General features: G+C 38.8%; 1 protein-coding gene across 6 annotated transcripts in view; it reads right to left on the bottom strand.

Moving 5' to 3' along the window:
- The window catches only part of RAD54B (RAD54 homolog B), a 118,515-nt gene that overhangs the window by 12,516 nt on the left and 85,350 nt on the right, over positions 1-20,649 (bottom strand). For all 6 annotated transcript variants that reach the window (XM_043483530.1, XM_043483531.1, XM_043483532.1 and 3 more), the window contains one exon: positions 2,067-2,242. In XM_043483530.1, coding sequence (XP_043339465.1) covers positions 2,067-2,242 — 176 coding nt within the window. The remainder of the gene's footprint in view (positions 1-2,066; positions 2,243-20,649) is intronic.

The following is a 20,649-nucleotide window of genomic DNA, read 5'->3' as shown; positions in this document are numbered from 1 at the left end:
GTGGTCTGGTAACTCTTTCAGAATTTTCCACAGTTTATTGTGGACACACTAGTATATATAAAATATCATCCAATAAAACATTTTAATCAAACTGTATTAAAGAGTTCATAGAAAGTTTCCTTAGTCACTTCAGTATTATGAAAAAAGCAAATGACACTGTTAATACTCCAAAGAGGTGAAGCAGACTCCTTGACAATTAAATATAATTACTATTTTGCAAACTTTTCTCTGTATTTTTGCATTCAAAAAGTTTGAATATCTCGTACAAGGATAATTAAGACACAGTCCCTGCACTACAGGTGCTGACATAGACGAGAACTACTGACGACAGTATAACATGAGAAGAGCTCCATCAGAGGCAGGTACATGACGCTAGGGGAGTACAGATGAGGGGCCGCTAACTCAGTATGAGGCCAGGGGCTTCCAAGAGGAGAAAGCTTCTGACCTGAGTCTTAAGAGAAAGTCAGCCAGAAGAATGAGAAGTAGGGGTACTTCAGGCATAGGAACCTGCAACAGGTAAGAACAGAGGTGAGAAGCAGAGCAAATTGTAGGTTCTGCAAATAGATTCTGGTATAATTGGACAACTTGAAAGTGTGAATGAGTCAAGAGGGATAAGGCTGGAAAAGGAGGTACCACCATGTCATGAAGAGTCTTGATCAACGTGCTATAGAGTTTAGAAATTTCTGGACGGCAACTGGGAATCTTTGAATGATTTTTAAGAAAAGGAGTAACGTGTTCACATTTGTATTTTTAAAAATATACATTTTAGGGCACAATGATATGCAATGGGATTGAAAGTCAGAGGAACACAGTTTATATGAGACCACCACAATCCAATTGTAATTACAAGACTCAAAACAAAAATCTTGGTTGTGAACAGCAGTAATTTAACACAGCAGTGCAATCCAACCAGACCTCAAAAATAAATTTTTTTTAATAAATTTTTAAAAATATTTACAATAAAACTCAAAACAGGTGCTAAAAAAATTCTTGGTACCAGAAAGCAAATGGATTCCTGAGATGAAGAAATAAAAGCAATAGAATGTGGTGACTGATGACACTGGAAAGTGCAGGAGAAAAGTGAGTCTGGAATGATGAAAGCGTTTTCTTTGCATATGGTACCATTCATCATGCCAAGGAACAGTGAAGAAAGATTTAGGCTTGCAATGGCAAAGTGATGAAGCTGGTTTGGTACATGAGAAGGCTGAGATCCAGACAGATTTAGAGTCCATTAATTGAGGCTTGAACTAGAGATACAGATTTCGAATCAACACTATATGGCTGACAGCTGAAACTAGGGGAATAGAACTAAGGCAGGAAGGATCTTTAGAGTGAGAAGGTGGCTGAAGAGAATGTCCTCAGGAGTATCAACATTTAAGGACAGAAAGAGGATTCTTAAAGAGATAAAGAAATGAGTTAGGGGCTTCCCTGGTCGCTCAGTGGTAAAGCATTCACCTGCCAAGGTAGGAGACACGGGTTCGATCCCTGATGCAGAAAGATCCCACATCCTGCGGAGTAACTAAGCCAGGGCACCACAACCATTGAGCCTTCGCTCTAGAGCCTGGAAGCTGCAACCACTGAGCCCACGTGCCCAGCTACTGAAGCCTGCACGCCCTAGGACCCATGGCCCTAGGTGCCAACCAGAGGAGGCACCGCAATGAGACGCCCATGCACCGCAACGAGAGAGAAGCCCCTGCTCGCTGCAACTAGAGAAAGCCCGTGCAGCGTTGAAGACCCAACACAGCCAAAAATAAACAAATTTAAAAACAGAAAATTAAAAAAAAAAAGAAACAAGTTAGGTGTTACATATCAAAAGACGTCTCTAGGGTTTTTTAAATATAGGTATTTACTTTACATTTAGTTTTTCTTAGATAAAAACTTACAGGCACATTGGTAATGGCAGGTTTATAAAAGACTAGGAGCTGACCATGCTCCCAAAAAAGAAAACAACTTGTTTTTAATGTTTTCTTTTTTTCAAAAAGAGGCAGTGAGGGAAGGGAGTAAGGACATGGTCTAAGCTGAAATCCATAAGCACACAGAAGCGGTTTATTAAACCGCGCTCTTACTTTTCAGCAGGACGAAGTTCGCGGATAACGGCTAAGAGCTTTGACAGCACCTGCAGTTTTCCAGACTCTTCCTCAGTAAACATGATCGGGTTGTAATCAGCAGGGAACACATTCATCAAGCCTTCATAGAGATTTCTTTCTTCACTCTCATCCCAAGTTGAGTTGCTTTCTTTTTCCTGTTAAAAAGGATAATTGTCAACCCTGGTTCATGTTTTTTAAACAGGGAGGAAAAAATGCTTAAATTATGAGTAAAAAAAAAAAAAAAAATGAAGTTTAATAGCTACCTGAAAAGCCCACTGTAATTGTTATGTAAATCTTTAAAGGTCACAATTTGGCCATGTTTGATTACAGTGATTACAGAGCAGTTCTAATGATGTCTCCAAAATGCCTGCTCCCTGAACCCCACAAGGGCAGTAGCATTGCCGATGTGTGATCGAGGGGGAGGCGGATAGCAGAGAACTAAACGGGAGGAAAACAGAGGGCAGACAGTGCTAGGAAATCTGTGCGCTCCGAAACCCTGAGGATCCTCATCACTGCTGCCTCCTTTTCTCTCTTCTTCCCTCCTTCTCTCCCTGCCGTTCCTTTTCTCTCCTGATTTGTAGGCTCACACAGCACCTCCCAGGTGATCCTCAAACTCAAGCACAAACTCAATCTTACCCACTTCTTCTACAAGAAGGAATAATTCTGCCAACACATTAACAGAGAAATTTACTGTTAGTTACAATATTTTGGCTTTTTTACAAAAGGTTGTTGTATATTATTCCAAAGAGATTATCACCACCTCCAAAATGTCCCCGCCAAAACTGACATGTGAGCCCAAAACTGGAGATTACATTTGTTAATGACTGCATCACTTTTTTAGATTAAATTTCTGGGATTGGTAGTCTCCTCACTCTCTCCCACATTTAGCAGATTTTTCACTGTTCTTGAAACTTTGTTCAGCCTATGTCCCCTGCCTGGAATGTTCCGTCACTTTTTTTATTTTGCCCAATTATCCCACTCCTATAAACACTTGAGGACCCAATGCAAATTCCACCTGATTACTCACAGACACCTTTTGGGGGGCATTGAGTCTTAAAACTTTATAGTTACACAGTACATTTCAACTTTGAATTTATTTAGTTGTACAATTAACAATTTTTTTTTATAATTCCCTAATGCTTTAATGTGTGTTGTAATCTTTCACTAATACTACTAGAAACATCTTAAGGGCAGTGAGTCCTGTAGCATAAATTGCTTGGCACAAAGTACTAATTTTAACTTGGCTTATTCCCAAAACATAGCAATATTTGCATAAAATCACTTGATCAAAAATACTTGGAACCCTAAGATATTTTACATAACTGGGATATATATGAGAGGAGAGATGGTTGCTGGCTGCTTTGGGTTAGGTTTCCTACACCAATGCCTACACCTTGGCAGGATTATCAAAGGATGACAGACCCCGGGTCCAATCTACAGCTTTTCATGTTCAGAAACTTGCATATGCTTAATAGGGAAATGAGCCATACTAACCAAATTAAGAGACTAAATCAGACTATAAATTATATAAATTTATTGACCTATAAATGAGGCCTGACTATTTAAACCGACTGGTCTATGTATTCTGTCCTATAAACAGTCCATGGGGAAACCAAATTATTAGCACTAAGCTGTCTGGTGAACAATAAACCAAAATACAAGGGAGATGAGTGATCCTAAGGCACAAGAGTTCTCAGCCAGGAGCACATAATCAGAATCACTCAGGGCAGCTTTTTCAAAATCTTCATGACTGGGTCCTACTCTCAGAGAATCTGAATGTACTCTAAACAGTGTCCCTGAAGACTATAATGTATACTCCTAATTAAGAATCAATTAACAGATAACACCTTTATGCTGAGACAGCCTGATTCATGGAGATGCATCACAGAGATTTACCAGTCAGACTTCCCAAATCAACTAGACAGGGCAATCTCTTCTCTGACTCTATGCAACCCAATACTCTCCTTATAAGAAGATACACATATATCATACATAAGACGATACACAGAAATACACAACTCATATAAGTTGTGACTTATTTTTATTGGTTATATCCATGCACATTTCCTGAAGAGAAACCCATCATTTTGACTGAACTTGGGAAAACAATCTAGTTTCAGTTGGAACACATTTATTAAGCCATTGCTTAAAGGTTACTTATATATAAAGGCTCATTTCAGTCATTTTCTTATTGATCCTTACTTGCTATGATGTTAGAGGGATGGTAAATTATGTCCTCTATTTAAAGTTTGTAGTATACTCTGCCTGTTAATAGTTAAGCGGTACATTCTGGGTCATCATAGGTTTTTTCTTTTAAGGAAGAATTCTGGCTTCTTTTTTTGTTGGGCATCATGCCCAAAGAGTTTAATTTTTATCACTGTGTTTAGAATCTGTTCCTTTAAAAGTTGCTTAATAAATTGTTATAATCCTATCTACTGCAGAGTTATAGAGAGCTGACTTCTCCTATGATAAACTATGTAAATATAATCCACTGTAGGAATAAACATGGAGAAATGTGACAGAACACTACATCTCCTAAATACATAATTAATGACCTCTGCATAACGTAGCACCCACAGGTTTTCTTTTGATTTGTTTGCAAATTATTTTACTATTTAAATAAAAATAAAAGAAGAAAAATTAAGGGTGAGTTGGGGATAATAGGGTATTAATAGTTACTGTACAGCTTCCATGACCAGGCATTCTGCTAGGTTCTTTACATCTTTTTTCATCAAATTGCCTCAATAACATTTTCAGGAGGTTATTATTATCTCTGTCTTCCAGTTAAGACAAACTAAAGCTCACAGACATAACCTGGCCATGGTTAAACTTGCTTTCAGTTAAATAAGTAGTACAGAAAAATAAATCCAAGAAGGCAAAGTTGTTGTCTAAGGAGGCTTCACAAATATCTGAGAAAAGAAGAGAATTAAAAGGCAAAGGAGAAAGGGAAAGACACACCAAACTGAATGCAGAATTCCAGACAATAACAAGGAGAGATAATAAAGCCTTCTCAAGTGAACAATGCAAACAAATAGAGGAAAACAACAGAATGGGAAAGACTAGAGATCTCATCAAGAAAATTGGAGATAGCAAGGAAACATTTCATGAAAGGATGGGCACAATAAAGGACAGAAATGGTAAGGATATAACAGAAGCAGAAGAGATTAAAAAGAAGTGGTAAAAATATACAGAAGAACTATACAAAAAAGGTCTTATATGACCCAGCAAATCACAATGGTGTGGTCCTTCACCTAGAGCCAGACATCCTGGAGTCAAGTGGGCCTTAAGAAGCATCACTACAAACAAAGCTAGTGATGGTGATGAAATTCCAGCTGAGCTATTTTAAATCCTAAAAGATCATGCTGTTAAAAAGTGCTGCACTCAATTATGTCAGCAAATTTGGAAAACTCAGCAGTGGCCACAAGACTGGAAAAGGTCAGTTTTCACTCCAATCCCAAAGAAAGGCAACGCCAAAGAATGTTCAAACTGTCCTACAATTGTGCTCATTTCACATGCTAACAAAATTCAGTTCAAAATCCTTCAAGTTAGGATTCACCCATGTGTGAACCAAGAACTTCCAGATGTCCAAGCTGGGTTTAAAAAAGGCAGAGGAACCAGAGATCAAATTGCCAACATTCATTGGATCATAGAGAAAGGAAGGAAATTCTGAAAAATAGCTATTTCTGCTTCACTGACTGTGGTAAAGCCTTTAATTGCATGGATCACAACAAACTGGAAAATTCTTAAACAGATGGGAATACTAGACTACCTTACCTGTCTCCTGTGAAACCTGTATGCAGGTCAAGAAGAAAGTTAGAACCAGACATGGAACAAAGGACTGGTTCAAAATTGGGAAAGGAGTATGTCAAGGCTGTATACTGCCACTCTGCTTATTAACTTATACGCAGAGCTGTTGCTGTTGTTCAGTCGCCCAGTCATGTCTGACTCTTTGCAACCCCATGACTGCGGCACTCCATGCCTCTCCATCCCTCACCATCTCCTGACATTTGCCCAAGTTCATGTCCATTGCTTCGGTGATGCCATCCAGCAATCTCATCCTCTGACGCCCTCTTCTCCTTCTGCCCTCAATCTTTTCCAGCATCAGGGACTTTTCCAATGAGTTAACTGTTTGCATCAGATGACCAAAATACTGGAGTTTCAGATTCAGAATCAGTCCTTCCAATGTACTTTGCACAATATGCAGAGTACATCATGCAAAATGCAGGGCTGGATGAATCACAAGCTGGAATCAAGATTGCCACAAGAAATATCAACAACTTCAGATATGCAGATGATACCACTCTCATGGCAGAAACCAAAGAGGAATTAAAGAGCCTCTTGATGAGGGTTAAAGAGGAGAGTGAAAAAGCTAAGAATATTCAAAAAACTAAAATCATGGCATCCGGTCCCATTACTTCATGACAAACAGAAGGGGAAAAAGTGGAAAGTGATGATTTTCTTTTCTTAGGCTTCAAAATCATGGCAGACGGTGACTGCAGCCAGGAAATTAGAAGACACTTACTCCTTGGAAGAATAGCTATGACAAACCTAAAGAGCATATTAAAAAACAGAGACATCACTTTGCCAACAAAGGTTCATATAGTCTAAGCTATGGTTTTTCCAGTAGTCATGTACAGATGTGAGAGTTGAACCATAAAGAAGACTGAGCACTGAAGAACTGATGTTTTCAAATTGTGGTTCTGGAAGATGGCGGAGGAGTAGGACGGGGAGACCACTTTCTCTCCTACAAATTCATCAAAAGAATAACTGAACGCAGAGCAAACTTTGCAAAACAACCTCGGATCGCTAGCTGAGGTCATCAGGCGCCCAGAAAAGCAGCCCATTGTCTTCGAAAGGAGGTAGGACAAAATATAAAAGATAAAAAGTGAGACAAAAGAGCTAAGGACGGAGATCCGTCCCGGGAGCTCTTAGGCGGCATTGCTTGGGGTAGGGTCCGGGCCTGAGTGCCCTGAGGACAATCGGAGGGAACTTCTGTGAGTTGCCAACTTGAACTGTGGGAGACCAAAAGAGAGAGAGTAAATTAACCAGCCCGAACACACTGCTGGCCGTTCGCAGAACAAAGAGACCGAGAGGGTCCAGAGAGGAGCTCGCAGGCTGCGGACTGGCCCAGCCCCGCCGGAGGCAGGAGGCGGGGGGAGGGGAAGGTCGCGGCGAGACACAGGGCGCAGGCACCCGACCGGCGCGGGTGGGGACTGGGGCTGGGGACGCGGAGGGCGGAAGGCGCACGCACCCAACTGGCGCCAGCGGAAACTGAGTCTGGGTCCGCGGAAGGGAGGGGGTGCGCCACACCTGGGGAGAGTGCGCCCACCAAGCCCCTGGCTGCCTGGACCGCTCTGACGGGGAAGGCACAGAGAGCAGGCGCAGCTTTTCCTTCCGTGCTTTTGTGGAACACCCGAGGGCTGGAGCCTCGCGCAGCGCGGGGCGCGCTCCATATAGAGCAGCCGGGAGCCTAAGCAGCACAGACGGAGAAAGCAGCGTCAGCCCCTCCCGGCAGCCCCAGCCCATCCCCACGGCGCAAGCCTGTCCCCACAGCGCCAGCCTCTCCCTGCAGCACAAGCCCCTCCCTGCCCCGCAGAGCGACGGAACTAGCTACCTGAATAAGAGTCCACCTCCACCCGCCTGTGTCAGGGCGGAAATGAGGCTCTGAAGAGACCGACAAACAGAAGCCAAATAAACAAAGGGAACCGCTTCAGAAGGGACTGGTGCAACAGATTAAAATCCCTCTAGGAAACACTGACTACACCGGAGGGGCCTGTAGATATCGAGAAGCGTAAGCTGGAACGAGGAGCTATCTGAAACTGAGCCGAACCCACACTGACCGCAACAGCTCCAGAGAAACTCCTAGATATAATTTTACTTTTTTCTCTTTTTTTTTTTTTAATTTTTTTTTTTCTTTTTTTTTTTCTTTTTTCTTTCTTCTCTTTTATTTTCCTTTAAAATCCCCTATTACTCCCCCATTACTCCTTAACTTTCATTTCCACAGACTTTTACGATTTTTTAATTAGGGGGAAAAAAAAATTTTTTTTCTTTTCTTTTTTTTTTCTTTTTCTTTCTTTTTTTTCTTTCCTTTTTCTCTTCTATTTTCTATTTTTCTTTTTCTCTTATTTCTTTTAAAGTCCTCTAGTACTCCTCTACTACTCCTTAATTTTCATTTTCAATACACTATAACCTTACAAAAAAAAAAAAAAGAAGAGAAGCCCTATTTTTAAACCGAAGATTATTCTCTCCCAATCTTGACTCTCTGTTTTCTACCTCAGAACACCTCTATTTCCTCCTTTCCCCTTCTCTTCCCAATCCAATTCTGTGAATCCTTGTAGGTGACTGGGCTACGGAGAACACTCTGGGAACAGACAGCAGCGTAGATCTGTCTCTCTCCTCTTGAGTCCCCCTTTTTCTCCTCCTGTTCATCTCTATCTCCCTCCTCCCTCTCCTCTTCTTCATGTAACTCTGTGAACCTCTCTGGGTGTCCCTAACGGGGGAGAATCTTTTAGCCATTAACCTAGAAGTTTTCTTATCAGGGCTGTATAGTTGGAGAAGTCCTGAGACTACAGGAAGAATAAAACTGAAATCCAGAGGCAGGAGACTTAAGCCCAAAACCTGAGAACACCAGAAAACTCCTGACTACATGGAACTTTAAGTAATAAGTGACCGTCCAAAAGCCTCCATACCTACACTGAAACCAACCACCACCCAAGAGCCAATAAGTTTTAGAGCAAGACATACCACGCAAATTCTCCAGCAACGCAGGAACATAGCCCTGAACATCAACATACAGGCTGCCCAAGGACACACCTAACACATAGACCCATCTCAAAACTCATTACTGGGCACTCCATTGCTCTCCAAAGAGAAGAAATCAAGTTCCACGCACCAGAACACTGACGCAAGCTCCCCTAACCAGGAAATCTTGACAAGCCAATCGTCTAACCCCACCCACTGGGTTAATCCTCCACAATAAAAAGGAACCACAGACCTCCAGAATACAGAAAGCCCACTCCAGATACAGCAATCTAAACAAGATGAAAAGGCAAAGAAATACCCAACAGGTAAAGGAACATGAAAAATGCCCACCAAGTCAAACAAAAGAGGAGGAGATAGGGAATCTACCTGAAAAAGAATTTAGAATAATGATAATAAAAATGATCCAAAATCTTGAAAACAAAATGGAGTTACAGATAAATAGCCTGGAAACAAAGATTGAAAAGATTCAAGAACTGTTTAATAAAGACCTAGAAGAAATAAAAAAGAGTCAATTAAAAATGAATAATGCAATGAATGAGATCAAAAACACTTTGGAGGGAACCAAGAGTAGAATAACGGAGGCAGAAGATAGGATAAGTGAGGTAGAAGATAAAATGGTGGAAATAAATGAAGCAGAAGGGAAAAAGAAAAAAGGATCAAAAGAAATGAGGACAACCTCAGGGACCTCTGGGACACTGTGAAACGCCCCAACATTCGAATCATAGGAGTTCCAGAAGAAGAAGACAAAAAGAAAGGCCATGAGAAAATACTCGAGGAGATAATAGCTGAAAACTTCCCTAAAATGGGGAAGGAAATAGCCACCCAAATCCAAGAAACCCAGAGAGTCCCAAACAGGATAAACCCAAGGCGAAACACCCCAAGACACATATTAATCAAATTAACAAAGATCAAACACAAAGAACAAATATTAAAAGCAGCAAGGGAGAAACAACAAATAACACACAAAGGGATTCCCATAAGGATAACAGCTGATCTATCAATAGAAACCCTCCAGGCCAGAAGGGAATGGCAGGACGTACTGAAAGTAATGAAAGAGAATAACCTACAACCTAGATTACTGTACCCAGCAAGGATCTCATTCAGATATGAAGGAGAACTCAAAAGCTTTACAGATAAGCAAAAGCTGAGAGAATTCAGCACCACCAAACCAGCTCTTCAACAAATGCTAAAGGATCTTCTCTAGACAGGAAATACAGAAAGGTTGTATAAACGTGAACCCAAAACAACAAAGTAAATGGCAACGGGACCACACCTATCAATAATTACCCCTAAATGTAAATGGGTTGAATGCCCCAACCAAAAGACAAAGATTGGCTGAATGGATACAAAAACAAGACCCCTATATATGCTGTCTACAAGAGACCCACCTCAAAACAAGAGACACATACAGACTAAAAGTGAAGGGCTGGAAAATAATATTTCATGCAAACGGAGACCAAAAGAAAGCAGGAGTTGCAATACTCATATCAGATAAAATAGACTCAAATAAAGGATGTGAAAAGAGACAAAGAAGGACACTACATAATGATCAAAGGATCAATCAAAGAAGAAGATATAACAATTATAAATATATATGCACCCAACATAGGAGCACCGCAATATGTATGGCAAATGCTAACGAGTATGAAAGAGGAAATTAATAGTAACACAATAATAGTGGGAGACTTTAATACCCCACTCACAACTATGGATAGATCAACTAAACAGAAAATTAACAAGGAAACACAAACCTTAAATGACACAATGGACCAGCTAGACCTAATTGATATCTATAGGACATTCACCCCAAAACAATAACTTCACCTTTTCTCAAGTTCACACGGAACCTTCTCAGAATAGATCACATCCTGGGCCATAAATCTAGTCTTGGAAAATTCAAAAAATTTGAAATCATTCCAATCATCTTTTATGACCACAGTGCAGTAAGATTAGATCTCAATTACAGGAAAAAAATTGTTAAAACTTCAAACATATGGAGGCTAAATAACACGCTTCTGAATAACCAACAAATCATAGAAAAAATCAAAAAAGAAATCAAAATATGTATAGAAATGAATGAAAATGAAAACACAACAACCCAAAACCTATGGGACACTGTAAAAGCAGTGCTAAGGGGAAGGTTCATAGCATTACAGGCTTACATCAAGAAACAAGAAAAAAACCAAATAAATAACCTAACTCTACACCTAAAGCAATTAGAGAAGGAAGAAATGAAGAACCCCAGAGTTAGCAGAAGGAAAGAAATCTTAAAAATCAGGGCAGAAATAAATGCAAAAGAAACTAAAGAGACCATAGCAAAAATCAACAAAGCTAAAAGCTGTTTTTTTGAAAAAATAAACAAAATTGACAAACCATTAGCAAGACTCATTAAGAAACAAAGAGAGAAAAACCAAATTAACAAAATTAGAAATGAAAATGGAGAGATCACAACAGACAACACTGAAATACAAAGGATCATAAGAGACTACTACAGCAGCTCTATGCCAATAAAATGGACAACTTGGATGAAATGGACAAATTCTTAGAAAAGTATAACTTTCCAAAACTGAACCAGGAAGAAATAGAAGATCTTAACAGACACATCACAAGCAAGGAAATCGAAACTGTCATCAAAAATCTTCCAGCAAACAAAAGCCCAGGACCAGATGGCTTCACAGCTGAATTCTACCAAAAATTTAGAGAAGAGCTAACACCTATCTTACTCAAACTCTTCCAGAAAATTGCAGAAGAAGGTAAACTTCCCAACTCATTCTATGAGGCCACCATCACCCTAATTCCAAAACCAGACAAAGATGCCACAAAAAAAGAAAACTACAGGCCAATATCACTGATGAACATAGATGCAAAATTCCTTAACAAAATTCTAGCAAACAGAATCCAACAACATATTAAAAAAATCATACACCACGACCAAGTGGGCTTTATCCCAGGAATGCAAGGATTCTTTAATATCTGCAAATCAATCAATGTAATACACCACATTAACAAATTGAAAGATAAAAACCATATGATTATCTCAATAGATGCAGAGAAAGCCTTTGACAAAATTCAACACCCATTTATGATTAAAACTCTCCAGAAAGCAGGAATAGAAGGAACATACCTCAACATAATAAAAGCTATATATGACAAACCCACAGCAAGCATCACCCTCAATGGTGAAAAATTGAAAGCATTTCCCCTGAAATCAGGAACAAGACAAGGGTGCCCACTCTCACCACTACTATTCAACATGGTGTTGGAAGTTTTGGCCACAGCAATCAGAGCAGAAAAAGAAGTAAAAGGAATCCAAATAGGAAAAGAAGAAGTGAAACTCTCACTGTTTGCAGATGACATGATCCTCTACATAGAAAACCCTAAAGACTCTACCAGAAAATTACTAGAGCTAATCAATGAATATAGTAAAGTTGCAGGATATAAAATTAACACACAGAAATCCCTTGCATTCCTATATACTAACAATGAAAAAACAGAAAGAGAAATTAAGGAAACAATACCATTCACCATTGCAACAAAAGGAATAAAATACTTAGGAGTATATCTACCTAAAGAAACAAAAGACCTATACATAGAAAACTATAAAACACTGATGAAAGAAACCAAAGAGGACACAAACAGATGGAGAAACATACCGTGTTCATGGATTGGAAGAATCAATATTGTCAAAATGGCTATTCTACCCAAAGCAGTCTATAGATTCAATGCAATTCCCCTATCAAGCTACCAACGGTATTTTTCACAAGAACTAGACCAAAGAATTTTCACAATTTTATGGAAATACAAAAAAACCTCGAAATAGCCAAAGTAATCTTGAGAAAGAAGAATGGAACTGGAGGAATCAACCTGCCTGACTTCAGACTCTACTACAAAGCCACAGTCATCAAGACAGTGTGGTACTGGCACAAAGACAGAAATATAGATCAATGGAACAAAATAGAAAGCCCAGAGATAATTCCACACACCTATGGACAGCTTATCTTTGACAAAGGAGGAAAGAATATACAATGGAGAAAAGACAACCTCTTTTACAAGTGGTGCTGGGAAAACTGGTCAACCACTTGTAAAAGAATGAAACTAGAACACTTTCTAACACCATACACAAAAATAAACTCAAAATGGATTAAAGATCTAAATGTAAGACCAGAAACTATAAAACTCCTAGAGGAGAACATAGGCAAACACTCTCCGACATAAATCACGGCAAGATCCTCTATGACCCACCTCCCAGAATATTGGAAATAAAAGCAAAACTAAACAAATGGGACCTAATGAAACTTAAAAGCTTTTGCACAACAAAGGAAACTATAAGTAAGGTGAAAAGACAGCCCTCAGATTGGGAGAAAATAATAGCAAATGAAGAAACAGACAAAGGATTAATCTCAAAATATACAAGCAACTCCTGCAGCTCAATTCCAGAAAAATAAATGACCCAATCAAAAAATGGCCAAAGAACTAAACAGACATTTCTCCAAAGAAGACATACAGATGGCTAACAAACACATGAAAAGATACTCAACATCACTCATTATCAGAGAAATGCAAATCAAAACCACAACGAGGTACCATTACATGCCAGTCAGGATGGCTGCTAGCCAAAAGTCTACAAGCAATAAATGCTGGAGAGGGTGTGGAGAAAAGGGACCCTCTTACACTGTTGGTGGGAATGCAAACTAGTATAGCCGCTATGGAAAACAGTGTGGAGTCTTAAAAAAACAGGAAAATAGAACTGCCATATGACCCAGCAATTCCACTTCTGGGCATACACATGAGGAAAACCAATCTGAAATAGAAACACGTGCACCCCCAATGTTCATCGCAGCACTGTTTTAATAGCCAGGACATGGAAGCAACCTAGTATGCCCATCAGCAGATTGAATGCGATAAGGAAGCTGTGGTACATATACACCATGGAATATTACTCAGCCATTAAAAAGAATCATTTGAACCAGTCCTAAATGAGATGATGAAAAAAACTGGAGCCATTATACAGAGGGAAGTAAGCCGGAAAATAAAGAACATTACCAAGCATACTAACACATATATATGGAATTTTAGAAAGATGGTAAACGATAAACCCTATATGCAAAACAGAAAAAGAGACACAAGAAATGACAGAACAGACTTTTAACTTTGTGGGAGAATGTGAGGGTGGGATATTTCAAAAGGAACAGCATGTATACTATCTATGTGAAACAGATCACCAGCCAGGTGGGATGCATGAGACAAGTGCTCCGGCCTGGTGCACTGGGAAGACCCAGAGGAATCGGGTGGAGAGGGAGGTGGGAGGGGGGATCGGGATTGGGAATACATGTAAATCCATGGCTGATTCATATCAATGTATGACAAAACCCACTGGAAAAAAAAATAATAAAAAAAAAAAATAAAAAAAAAAAAAAATTTTAAAAAAAATTCCTTAAACTAAAAAAAAAAAAAAAGCATATTCCCTGTTTTGCTTCTCTGCTAATAGAAAACAGTATATTTCAGTGCTCTTCTAAAGTAACTACATTTAGTTAACTAAATGTATGTTCTGTCTATCATTATAAGACAAAACCTTTTATCTTCATTTTATTGAAGTAGTCTATCCAACAATGAAAGAAATCTCTCTTAATTAATTTACCAACAGACAGAATGCACTTAAGTCATTGCATGTATGTAAAGATTTATTATGCCTTCAAAGTATCAGAACCTAACTACTGCATTAGTCCAGGATTATATGATAGGCTTTTGGAAGAGAAGGTAGGGACTATTTTAAAGAGCTTCAAATAGTATGTATCACACACAGATTACATATAATAAATTATTTTGATAATGATATTAACTTCATCTGAAGTTTTAAGTAGGTAAGGAGGCAAGTTTCATTGTAGTAATTTATAAAGAGAGTAATAAATAAATATATATGTACCTCATGTAGACAAATGAAAGCTGGAGTTGTAGATAAATCAACAAATCGCTCATCTTGGATATTAATTGTGGGTGCAATGGCATAAATGGGGTCTTCTTGAGCCTTTCCACCTTTCTCCTCTTCCTCTTCTTGTTCTGTGTCTGTGGTACTGTCTTCCATTTTTCACAATTCTAAAATAAAATCATTCCATATTTAGCTATTTTTGGATATCTTCAGTTATAAAGTAAAATTAATGGAGGATAGGATAATAAAAGCAATTAGAGTAATCTGTTCAATGAAATTATAGATCAGGAAACTTAGCTGCAATCACATTACTATAAAAGGCTACTTTGTTGCAAAGATGCTCTCCATTGATACACTCAAAGCAATTATTTCATTAATTGGAAAAAATAATTAGTAACTAGAATTTAGGTTCCATGAAGGCAGAAAATAAACCTAATATTGTTCACTGAGTATTGTAGTAGGCACTCAATTACTATTCATTGACTGGATTAATAAACAGAACCTCTATCCTTAAAATATAGCACAAAGTTAATTCAAAGTATTTTTGGAAACATAAAAAACAACACCCTGCGGTGCTCCACTCTGCCTTGGGCATGCACTTGTGCACAAGGCCCCCGGGCTAATTGCTCGATACCCACACTGCCTGCTGCCGCCACTGCTCAGGCCCGTATGCTGGTGCACGCTGACACCTGGCCCGTCTCTGTGCTCATGGGCATGTGCTCAACTGTTCCATCAGACTCCACTTACAAAATATAAGCTCAAAATAAAATTACTAAGTATTTCAAGCTGGTGACACCAGAACATTAAACCAAGTACAGGCCCCTCCAAAAGTGGGTCATTTTATCACTGCACAGGTCACACATCCTTGAAAACAGCCCTGTTTATTGACCATTGATTTGCTCATGTAGTCAAGTGGACATAGAGTCATTTCTAAAAGGAGCCCTGTGTTGGCTAGCAAGGTCTCTATTGGTTCACTTTGATGGCATTGGGATGGCGGCTCCTCTGAGAGCTGGTAAGAGGCCTCCATTGCATAGGAGAATGCCAATCTAACCTGCTCTTTTGATCTCCGCATATGTGAATGTGCACTCAACAGAAGAGCACGCCTGCTTTCTTCTCTTACTAGACAGGATAACTTCAACTGTCAGAATTTCTTTTTGCTTTAATTTTTAAAAAATTTTTACACAATTTTTAAAAGTTACTCTCCATTTTCACTTATTACAAAATACTGGTTATATTCCTCATGTTGTATAATACCTCCTTGAGCCTATGTTACACCCAACAGTTTGTACCTCCCTGCTGGCAATCACTCGTTTGTCTATATATTTATGAGTCTATTTCTTTTATATTATATTCATTAGTTTGTTGCATTTTTTAGATTCCACATGTAAGTGATATCATACAGTATTTATCTTTTTGTTTGACTTATTTCACTTAGTGTAATGCCCTCCAAGTCCATCCTTGTTGCTGCAGATGGCAAAATTTCATTCTTTTTTATGACTGAGTAGTATTCCACTGCGGAGAAGGCACTGGCACCCCGCTCCAGTACTCTTGCCTGGAAAATCCCATGGATGGAGGAGCCTGGTGGGCTGCGGTCCATGGGGTCGCTAAGAGTCGGACACGACTGAGCAACTTCACTTTCACTTTTCACTTTCATGCATTGGAGAAGGCAATGGCACCCCACTCCAGTTTTCTTGTCTGGAGAATCCCAGGGACGGGGGAGCCTGGTGGGCTGCCGTCTATGGGGTCGCACAGAGTCTGACACGACTGAAGTGACTTAGCAGCAGCAGCAGCAGCAGTATTCCACTGAGGAGTATTCTCCATCTTCTTTATCCGTTCATCTGCTGATATACATTTAGGTGGTTTCCATATCTTGGCTGTTGTAAGTAGTGCTGCAGTGAACATTGGGGTGCATGTATTTTTTTGAATTAGTGTTTTTTCAGATGTATACCAAGGAATGGAATTGCTGGGTCACATGGTAGTTCTATTTTTAGTTTTTTGATGAAGCCCCCATTCTGTTCTCCACAGTGACTGCACCAATTTACATTCCCGTCAACAGTGTAGGAGGGTTCCCTGTTTTTCCACATCAATGCCAGATCATGTTACTTGTGGTCTTTTTGATGTTAGCCATTCTGACAAGTGAGGTGATATCTCATTGTAGTTTTGATTTGCATTTCCCTGATGATTAGCAATATTGAGCATCTTTTCATGTGCATTTTGGCTGGCCATCTACATTTCCTCTTTGGTTAAACGTGTTTTCAGGTCTTCTGCCCATTTTTTGATGGATTGTTTTATTTGATGTCGAGTTGTATGAGATATTTATATATGTTGGATATTAATTCCTTATTGGTCATATCACTTGGAAATATTTTCTCCCATTCAGTAGGCTGTCTTTTCATTTTGTTGATGGTTTTCTTTGCTGCACAAAAGCTTTAGGTTTAATTAGGTTCGATTTATTTTTGCCTTTATTTCCTTTACTTTAGGAGAGGGTCCAAAAATATACTGCTGCTTTATGTCAAAGAGTGTTCTGCCTATGTAATTTTAAGGTTTTGTTGAGCACGTATCACCTCTCATGTCTATGTTATCCCTACTCTGATGATAGGGATTCTCCTTCCTTTAATATGGAAAATATGTTCTAAAATATGAATCTAGATGGCATGGTAGGCTCTGATTCCTGAATTTATTAAAGTGGTCACAGGCATATCACTGATTCATTGTTTTCTCCTCTCTAAAATGGAAGTGATAGTAACTAATTTTTCTATTTCATAAAGAAAATGCATATTAGATGTAATAATGCCTCTGGGCTTCTAGCTTCCACTCTACTATCTCAGTTTTCTGCCGCAGCCATAGACCGCACACGCACTTGCCTTCCTCCTCTCGCTACAATAACATGTCACAGGTAAGCATGCACTTCCATCATGAAGTACTGAATGTCTGGCTGTTTTTCTTTATGTGATATTAATAGTAATTGATATTGTTTGGACTGCCCCTTCTTTAACACACACACTTTTAATGCCATAATACAGTTTTTTAAAAAATAGAACCTGTTATTATTAAGGTATCACAACCTTAGTCAGTTTATTGCTTAAGTCTTCAGGGAACTGGAAATGGCTTGATGACATATCTAGATTTGTGTTAATAAGCTAAAATATGTATGTTCAATCATTTCATGGATGAAAAATTTTAGAGCTTTCCCAACAAAACATTTTCTTCAGAAAATCAGGTCATAACTGTTATTTTCAGCTTTTTCTTTTAGCCTTTTCTTTAAGAAATATGTCAAACATAACCATAGTAACTTCAACAAATAACAATTCATGAGTAATTTTGTTTTATCTAAACCTTTCACTTTCCATCTCCACTCTCCATATTATTGAAGCAAAACCTAGACATCTAGACTTAATAATATATACTGAAGAACTCCCTAAATATCTCTGTATATTTGTAGAGATAGTTCTCATTTCATTTCACAGCTGCAAGGCACACCTTTGCATGGGTATGCCATAAGCTATTCAAATAATCCCTTATTTATAAATATATGGAATGTTTCAGTTTTCTGCTATTACAGTTTTGCAAAGTAAAGTACACCAATTTATTTAAAAGTATATTTTCAAGGCTCTTGGAATCTTTATAATCCAGATGGCATTAACCTGGAAATGGAAGCTCAGGCTATCTTTTCAGAGCATTGCACCTTTAAATACAGTACAGCTTACCTGGGCAACGAAAGAAGATGCCATACCGAATTTGCACAAATTCCTGAGTCTGTTGATGTTTTCAGGCTCTATTATCTTGAAAACAGTCTAAATATTTTATGGCAGGTAAGACATTTTACATAGGAAAGCAACTAAAGGACACTAATTGAATTCTGATAGACATTATCAGACAAAGTTCAACCTTTAGAAAAGAAAGGGAGAGTAAGAAAGTAAAAAAACACAAGACAGGCAAGTGCAAAAGTCTCATGTGAATTAAATATAAAACACTAATCAATCTAGTTAAATATAGTGACAGAAAGGCTTTAAGTAGATACCAAAGTTTAATAGACAAAAAAAATTCAAGGATTACTTAATATAGCAAAGCCCATTGTACTAATATTATCATGCTGCAGTCAATATTAATTGAGAGCCATAAATATAACAACAATATATACTCGCAGGCCACAGTGATATAAAAAAGAGAATATTTATGAAACTTCTAAATGCCTGGTGTAAGAACTATATAGCTATCAAGTATAGTGATTCTAGAGCCATATATCTCCATAATACCTAAATCAATTAAGCAAACATTTATTGAGTTGTTTTATGAAGATCAAGAGTCTACAAAGGTGTAAGCAATTTACAATCTAAAGAGGAATGAATGCAGGGAAATAATTTCTGTGTCATACAAGATAAGTTACAATCAGTCATTTCAATTGCGTCCGATTCTCTGCGACCCCATGGACTACAACATGCCAGGCTTCCTTGTCCATCACCAACTCCCAGAGCTTGCTTAGACTCATGTCCATTGAGTCGGTGATGCCATCCAACCATCTCAGCCTCTGTCGTCCCCTTCTCCTCCTGCCTTCAATCTTGCCCAGCATCAGGGTATTTTCCAGTGAGTCAGTTCCTTGCATTAGGTGGCCAAAGTATTGGAACTTCAGCTTCAACATCAGTCTTTCCAATGAATATTCAAGACTGATTTCCTTTAGGGTTGACTGACTTGATCTCCTTGCAGTCTAAGGGACTCTCAAGAGTCTCCTCCAGCACCACAGTTTGAAAGCATTAATTCTTTGGCACTCAGCTTTCTTTATGGTTCAACTCTCACATGCATACATGAAAACCATAGCTTTGACTATATGGACCTTTGTCAGTAAAGTAATGTCTCTGCTTTTTAATATGCTGTCTAGGTTTGTCGTAGCTTTTCTTTCAACGAGCAAGCGTCTTTTAATTTCATGGCTGCAATCACCATCTGCAGTGATTTTGGAGCCCAAAAAATAAAGTCAGCCACTGTTTGCATTGTTTCCCCATCTGTTTGCCATGAAGTGATGGGCAGATGCCATGATCTTTGTTTTTTGAATGTTAAATTTTAAGCCAACTTTTTCACACTCCTCTTTCACTTTCATCAAGAGTCTTTTTAGTTCCTCTTTGCTTTCTGCCATAAGGGTGGTGTCAGCTGCATATCTGAGGTTATTGATATTTCTCCCAGCAATCTTGATTCTAGCTTGTGCTTCATCCAGTCCAGCATTTCACATGATGTACTCTGCATATAAGGTAAATAAGCAGGGTGACAATATATAGCCTTGACATACTCCTTTCCCAATTTTGAACCAGTCCATTTTCCATGTCCTGTTCTAACTGTTCTTCTTGATCTGCATACAGATTTCTCAGGAGGCAGGTAAGATGGTCTAGTATTCCCATCTATTTAAGAATTTTTCACAGTTTGTGGTGATCCACACAGTCATAGACTTTAATGTAGTCCATGAAGATAAAATAAACCTAAATAAAAAGCAGTTTTCTTAGAAATGTAGGTAAGGCTTAAAAAGAAACTTGTATCCTTGAATTTAGATTTTAATCTATATGTATTGGGAGCCATTACATTTTTGGCAGAGAGGAGTTATCTGAATTTGTAAAGATGTTGCTGGCAGTGAGAAGAATGGTCTGGAAAGGGTGTGAATTTGGAGGCAAGGAAACAATTTAGAGGCTTTGAGCCAGTCCCTGTACTATGGGTAGCAGATGGATGCCATAGTGAGCAAAACCAGACAAGTCCCTGACCTCAGGGAGGTTCACAGACTGGTAAGTAAGATGGCAATTAATCACAGAATCACAGAGATAAATATAAAAATTATGAGTAACTGAAAGAGGTGCTGGGAAAGCATGGATGCAGAAGCAGGGTTATGGGGCAACT

This window comes from Cervus canadensis, chromosome 12 (assembly GCF_019320065.1).
Source record: "Cervus canadensis isolate Bull #8, Minnesota chromosome 12, ASM1932006v1, whole genome shotgun sequence".
In the NCBI taxonomy this organism is placed as follows: Eukaryota; Metazoa; Chordata; class Mammalia; order Artiodactyla; family Cervidae; genus Cervus; species Cervus canadensis.
This window is presented reverse-complemented; position numbering and strand designations above follow the sequence as displayed.